The sequence below is a fragment of the Octopus bimaculoides genome, chromosome 23 (assembly GCF_001194135.2).
Source record: "Octopus bimaculoides isolate UCB-OBI-ISO-001 chromosome 23, ASM119413v2, whole genome shotgun sequence".
NCBI lineage: Eukaryota > Metazoa > Mollusca > Cephalopoda > Octopoda > Octopodidae > Octopus > Octopus bimaculoides.
In genome coordinates this window covers 33,981,629-33,989,086 of record NC_069003.1, presented here as the reverse complement: position 1 = coordinate 33,989,086, position 7,458 = coordinate 33,981,629, and the positions used below count along the sequence as shown (strand labels likewise).

The window sequence follows — 7,458 nt, the reverse complement described above, 5'->3', positions numbered from 1 at the left end:
TATATATATATATATATATATATATATATATATATATATATATATGCAGGGCTGGTCAAAAGTCACCTGGCAGTAAATCAAAACCATTAAATTCCAAGATTTATTTATGTTTAACAACTTAATAAGGCTTCTCTAATAAATAAGCAAATTTTGAAGAAAATGGTGATATTAATTACCAGCATTCAATTAAACATTCATAATTGGAATGAATAAATAAAATTGAATATTAATTATTTATGGAATTTTGATTTACTGTTGGGTGACTTTTGGCCAACCCTGCATATATATATGTATATGAATGGTTGTTTTTATGTTTGGTTATAATAAAAACAATTTTACATTAATTAATTAATTAATTTGATGGGTTACTCTATCCTTTTGTAGAGTACAAATTTATTATTCTTACACAAGAATTTTTTTGGCAGTGACTCCAAAGTTACAGTCAGCTGAGCCATTGTTGGACTGCTGTGAGACTGGCTTAGCTGGCCAACTGCCGATACCGATAAGAATCCTTATATAGATATATATATATATATATATACAAAAATAAGAGGAATGACCAGCAAAAGTGGACTCCTATATGCTAGAAATAGATGCCGAATCATCTAACCACGAAAAAAACATGTTCTCAGTAAAAATTCAGCGACACAACAGACTGTAAAAGGGCAAGACAAATGAAACAATACTAAATAAAAAAACGATTAACCTACGTACCATGGTTTCACCTGTTAAAATTTACATAAATAAATATCTGCAGGCTCGTCAGCATAGTCTGTCGGTTTGCAATATAATTTCCAGAACTAGGCTAGACCACTGGTTTTAATTGATTAATATCAATTTCTACCCTCATTAATAAATTTTATATATATATATACATACATATATATATAAAGAGAGAGAGAGAGAGAGAGAGAGAGAGTGTGTGTGAGGAATGTGTGTAGTGTTTGTTTAATAATTTATTGTTTTTTTTTTTACTGTCTATGGCATTTCCATGGTGACATTTTGTTGACATTCTATTATTTCATTTTTTGGACATTTTATGACATTCATAAAGACTCTATGAGGTTACATTACATTCTACGCCATTCTTTGTGGCATTCTATATTACATTCTATGATATTCTGTGATATATCTTTCTATTACACCCTATGCTATTATATTACATTCTATGACAATCTATGACGTTCTGTTATGTTCTATCATGCTTTTATTATGGTTCATAATTAACTGTACGGAAGGGAGCAACTCAGTTGGAAGGGGGCCAAAATCGTTGTTATTTCCAGTTGATATTTCAGGAGGGAAATGTGCTCCCTTTCAGTCCAGCCAGAATGTGAACTAGCGGTATGTGTGCGCGCACGTACACACGCACTCTCACACACACACACACACGATGAGCTTCCATTCAGTTTCTGTGTACCAGTTGACCTGAGGCTGACACTTGTGCAAGTTACCACATTGTGGAATGGATCTCAAAAGCAAATAATCAAATTGCTTACTGTTACCCCCCCCCACACACACAGACACACATATATGTGCGCGCACACACATGTACATATACACACTCTTGTACATACACATACATGCACACACGTACACATACACACGTACATACACATACGCACACACTTGTACACACACACGTACATATGTACACATACACATACACACATGTACATACACATACAGATGTACACGTACACACACATGCAGATACACACACGTGTACAGGGGAACAACACCCCCTGTATTACAAGACAACTGAAAAAACATATTTAATCAAAGTTCGTTGTATTGGACACAATGTTTCACCTTTGTTGTTCGTCAGTGGAGTGGAAGAAGAAAACAGCTCAGCTTGCTGTGTCTTTATATTAACGTCTGGTCAGCAGAAAACTCTCAGGGAGAAGCAAAACAAATGGTCATTTTGCCATAAACTGAATGGACAGAAAATGTGATTAACTGAAAAATATACGTGACATTTTTCTGGGGAATTCTTTCATTATAAATAATTGTTAATAATTGATATTGTCTGTTTTTCAACATTGTGGGTGAAGGGAGGTTTTAAGCGGCTTCACTTCCCGCTTACACACATTTCATTTCATTCCTCTGTGTGTGTGTCAATCCAGAAATATATAAAAATGTTCAGATCGTTTTAAAATACTTTTTATGGTTTTTAAAAGAGTGGCCTCCCCTGGCACTGAGTTATCTCCCTTGTCCTTGTTAGAGTATTCTTCTCTACTCTTGACATAAGGCCCGAAATTTTTGAGGAGTGGTGATGGTGGTGGGGGGGGGGCAGTCGATTAGATCGACCTCAGTATGCAACTGGTACTTAATTTATCGACCCTGAAAGGATGAAAGGCAAAGTCGACCTCGACGAATATTCTCATTACCGTATTTTCCGGCCTGTATTTTCGATGTAGCGTATCGTGTAAACATGTAGCATAAACATTCAAACATCCTCACTATCTTTCCAAACCCTGTAGCATTTCACATGGAAGGTTTTTGTCCTCCTACGTCTTGGTGTATAAGTCAACCTACCTTGTTTAGCTGTAAATTTTGGTTTGAAAATTTCGATTTTTTCCCCAGAAAATACGGTAAGTGTTCTCTTTCTGGTATTGTGAATCCCAACTTCTTACGCTTTATAATGATTCAGTTAATCACGTAATCAAATGCCCCATTAATTAATGGTAGAAATCTAAGTTTATATTGAGGATGGAGTAACTTCATGTTTTGTGTTTGCAATAATCGAGGTTGAGTTTAATAAACTTGGAGTCCGGCTGAATAATATTCTGATTTCATCAGCAGTGTAGGGAGCTATTCTGTAGATTGACTATGTTAATATATAATTTTTTCTTTATACTATTGGCACAAAGACTGAAATTCTGGATGTAGGGGCTTGCCGATTACATCGACCCCACTGCTCAACCGGTATTATTTTATCGACCGCCAAAAAGAAAAATGGAAGTCACAATCGATCCTGGTGGAATTTGAACTCAGAACGTGTAGTCGAAAAAAAAAATGTCACCAAACACTTTGTCCTGCAAACTAGCGATTCTACCTGCTCGCCACCTTCCCCAGGAAAATAATAACCTTTTCCATTATAGTTACAGGCCTGAAATTTCGGGGGAGGGAGCTAGTCAGTTTTATCTACTGTATTCCAACTCCTAACTCTTTCTCTAAATGCCAGAACTCTCCATTCTCACAAATTTCAATCACAGACTTCCAACAGATATCATTTCATTTCTCCAAAGTTCTGCCGCCCTTCATCTCAAATATCTCAGTTCTCTGCTGTTTGCAGCACAAAACCTTTTCTGATTTGTACCAATTATATTAACAACGCTAAATTTTTGAGATTGTATCTATGGTCTCCCTTTGTTTGGAAAGGTAGAAAGGTTTCATAGTCTTTCACTACAGGTCACCAATTGTCGAATGTTATGAACACCGAGACAGGCATAAAGAAAGCTTTGAAAGGAATCAATGAAGAATCTCTCTTAACATTACAGGAATTAAAAAGAGTTTATAATAATTAAGGTCGGGAAGCTCCTGGCTATATTAACAATAACGTCTAGGTTGCAGGGAGGATTATACCAGATTACTTTTCTTTTTTAAATTCTCATAGGGTTTGAGGATGCAGGTTGGGGGGTGGTCTTATCACTAAAACCACTTCCAGCTTGAGCCTTGTTATATTAGGGTACCGACCTGTGAATGAGCTCTCTGGCGATAGGTTGCAGATTTTTCTATGATATCTGAAACTAAGTTTCTGATTACAGCTGGAGGGCGGTTGGAATGTTTATGAACGTAAACATTTCCCTCGTTCGGTTTTCTGTAGGGGTAGTACTTGTTTGTCTGGAGATCTAGAGTTACATCTAAGAAGTTAATCTTTGTTAAGTTGGCGGTGACCGTTAGATAAAGCAAATTCGTTAACGATGTTAATAAGATCCTGAATTTATCTATGGTGTGACCGGTCACATGGCTTGAGATGGCCAGGCCATCGTCCTTGTATTGGGCCGAACAGTGGTGGTGCATTCATGGAATCTAGAATAACATCTATCTGACCTAGATGTTATAGATGACCTGCATATATATATATATATATATATATATATGCACATACATAGATATGCACATATATGCTTCCATATACGTACATACATACATACATAGAGTCACCTCACACGCACGCACACACACACACATGCATACACTTATATATGTATTTACGCGCATACATGTAAATATAAACAGATGTTAAAGACAGACAGACAGACAGAGAGGCAAGCGTTAATGATTTTTGTTGTTTTTTTTCCACACAAATCGAAAGGTAAAGTAAAACAAAGATTTCAGAATCTTGTTGAAACTAATTTAAAGCAGATTGCAACCTTTTTGTGATGTTTCTGAAGAATTATCTGATTCATCATTGATATTTTGTGATACGCCCGAAGAGGTAGCTGGTATGTGCATAGTCTTTTGTGATTTGCGCAAAGAATGTCCCAATTTGCGTTCGATCCAATGTTTTCGAGTTAGAATATGGCGACTGTCACAGCAATGCGTCAGTTTCTCTTTAAGTTTCAATTCCTTCATCCAAGAGTCATTATACACCGTACCTTCGTCCATCAGACAAAACAACATGGTGCGTTTGTTCTTTATTTCTTCAGCCAAGTGATTGAAAAGTGATTCTTCGTTACCTATTTTAATGACGTGAGGTAAAAGAGAATCGATCCGGTAGAAAGCGTTGCCAATTAAAGTAATGGCAAGCCAGTGGCCTCCTCTTCCACCCCTGCCGCATGTGTGAATTACGAAACCACTGATCTCCTTCATAGCCAAGCTTCTAATGTCTCTGATGGTAGTGGCGGTCACGGTAGGAAGTAAGAAGAAGAATAAAAAAAATAAAGAATACAAGTCACACTTGAGGTTTCAATCTTACAATAAGAAGTGTTTGGGGATTTGGGCCAAAAATTACACACACACACGCACACACGCACACGCGCGCGCACACACATACACATATACTCATACATGTATACACATATACACATATCTTTATATATATATATATATATATATATATATATATATATATATATATATATATATATACATACATATATATACACACTTATATACATATACACATACATAGTAAATATACATACATACATATATGCATGCATACTTGCGAACATTTATTCGAATCTACCTATCTATCTATCTATCTATCTATCTATCTATCTATCTATCTATCTATATATCTATCTATCTATCTACCTATCTATCTATCTATCTATCTATCTATCTATATATCTCTCTCTATATATATATGTCTTTTCACGTCTTTTCACATACCTCTCTGGCTTGTCTGAAACCTATTCAGTAAAGTTAGACGGATGGACTTAGTAGAAACCGAAGACAGATAGAGTGCATGCTTTTTTTTTTGTATCCCTTTTTCGGTTTCCCAGTTTAACAGCCCGCCCATCTTGCCTTTGGGTACCTTTTTTCAGAACCCACTCTGTTGCAAACATTCCAAATACATCCGTGACCTGAGGGAACTCAAGTCTCGTTCAATTCGACACGTTGATGTGTTGCTCTCTAATGCAGCAACTCACGTGATGTAGTTTCTTCTTCCTTTCAAAACCATCGAAGTTGCTGCTGTCTTTGATTGAAAATTCAAAGACAGACGTCTGTTTGGTGAATTAGATCAGTGTTCCGCAACCGGTATGCCGCGGCACACTTGACGTGCCACGAGAAGATGCTAGGTGTGCCGCAGTGTTCCCCTATAATGTTAGTTATGTATTTATTTCATTATGCCGCTGGATTTTGAAAAGAGTATAAGTGTACCGCGAGCGAAGAAAGGTTGTGGAACATTGAATTAGATAAAAAAGAAACAAAAAACACACAAAATCTCTTTAAGACACTGTAAATGAATTTACTAAAACCGATAATAATTATTAATCACCAAGATTTTCAGTTTAAAATATTTTTTATAAATTTATTTTATTTATAAATTTATTTATTTATCTCAGCGTTTGCAGACACCGCAGAATATAGCACGTGAATTAAGCGGTGGACATTTTTTTCTCAAGGCATTGAATGTTAGGTTAGTTTGATGTAAAAAAAAATGATAAATAAACATAAAAAAAAACTAAGAGAAAAAAGAAAAAACAAAAAACAACCTGGAATAATTTTGCAGCAAGGACAAAATCAACGTTATTTGTATTTGTTGAACACTTAACAGAGAAAACTACCGGCGTGTTTCAGTTTTATTCTGATCTCATCAACGAAGTAGTCGTCACTATATTTGTCAAAGTAGAGATGGATCAACCAATAAATGTAGGAAATTGTAAAAGAGAAAAAATAAACAAAAGAGCAAAAATAAGCAAAAAACATTAGTGACAAAGTTAATGAATGACGCTGAGAAGAAGTGTACGAGAAATCGACGTTTCGGATAATTTTCTTTTGTCAGGAGGACCGGTAGAAAAAAGACAAAATAATGTAAGATTATAAAAAATGCGTGTTATGATTCTCTACATACATACATACATACATACATACATACATACATATGTACATGCATATATACATGTATACATGCATATATAATATATATATATACAATATATATATATGTGTGTGTGTGTGTGTGTGTGTGCGTGCGTGTGTATATATAAATATATATGTATATCTATCTATCTATCTATCTATCTATATATATATATATATATATATATATATATATATATATATATATATATATATATATATATATATACATGTATTTTCGTACATACTTATATACATACGTTCATACACACATATACACGCGCGCAAACAAACGCACACACACACACACACACACACACACACACACACGCTCCAACTCCTTTGAACCCAATTTCTTTGCAAGACAAGCATTCACTCTCCGGCCATTCTATGAATAAATAGACACTATCGCTTTTTGAAAGATTTATTTCCAGAAACAAAATTATGACAATGGATGCATTTAAATTCGTAATCTGGATAAAGTTGTCCCAGGAGGAATTTGAACTCAACATATAAAATGCTATTGCAAGTGCTGTTCCAGGTATTTATTCCCTTTCTCGATCAAGTGTGATCTTGTATCTGCCTCCGTTGGCGCAGGCTTGTGCAAGGGTGTGTTATATAAGATCGTCAGTGGCTCAAGCGTACAAGTTTTCCAATTCCTGGTCGCTCATCAACGACGTTGTTGTCCAATGGAAAGGTGAAGTGAATAAAGTGTGGCATCAATGTCATCGCAAGAGATGTGCTCGGAATGCGCAGAGTCAGAACAGATAACGGTAAGGTATCACGTTCCACCGATCTTCTGGCGTAGTTCGGCGCTTTATTTTATCATTTTATCAATTCCAAAAGGAAGACTGCTAAAGTTGACCTAAGTGAAATTTAAACACACACACACACACACACACACACACACACACACACATACAC

At 35.6% G+C, this 7,458-nt stretch overlaps 1 protein-coding gene across 3 annotated transcripts in view; it reads right to left on the bottom strand.

Moving 5' to 3' along the window:
* The window catches only part of LOC106873730 (josephin-1), a 16,504-nt gene that overhangs the window by 6,459 nt on the left and 2,587 nt on the right, over positions 1-7,458 (bottom strand). For 2 of the 3 annotated variants that reach the window (XM_014921214.2, XM_014921215.2), the window contains exon 3: positions 4,279-4,834. The exons of the other annotated variant lie outside the window; for it this stretch is intronic. In XM_014921214.2, the coding sequence (XP_014776700.1) occupies positions 4,360-4,834 (475 nt within the window). In that variant the 3' untranslated portion in view covers positions 4,279-4,359. Of the gene's footprint in view, positions 1-4,278; positions 4,835-7,458 lie in introns of those variants that run through there. 3 annotated transcript variants of the gene reach the window in all.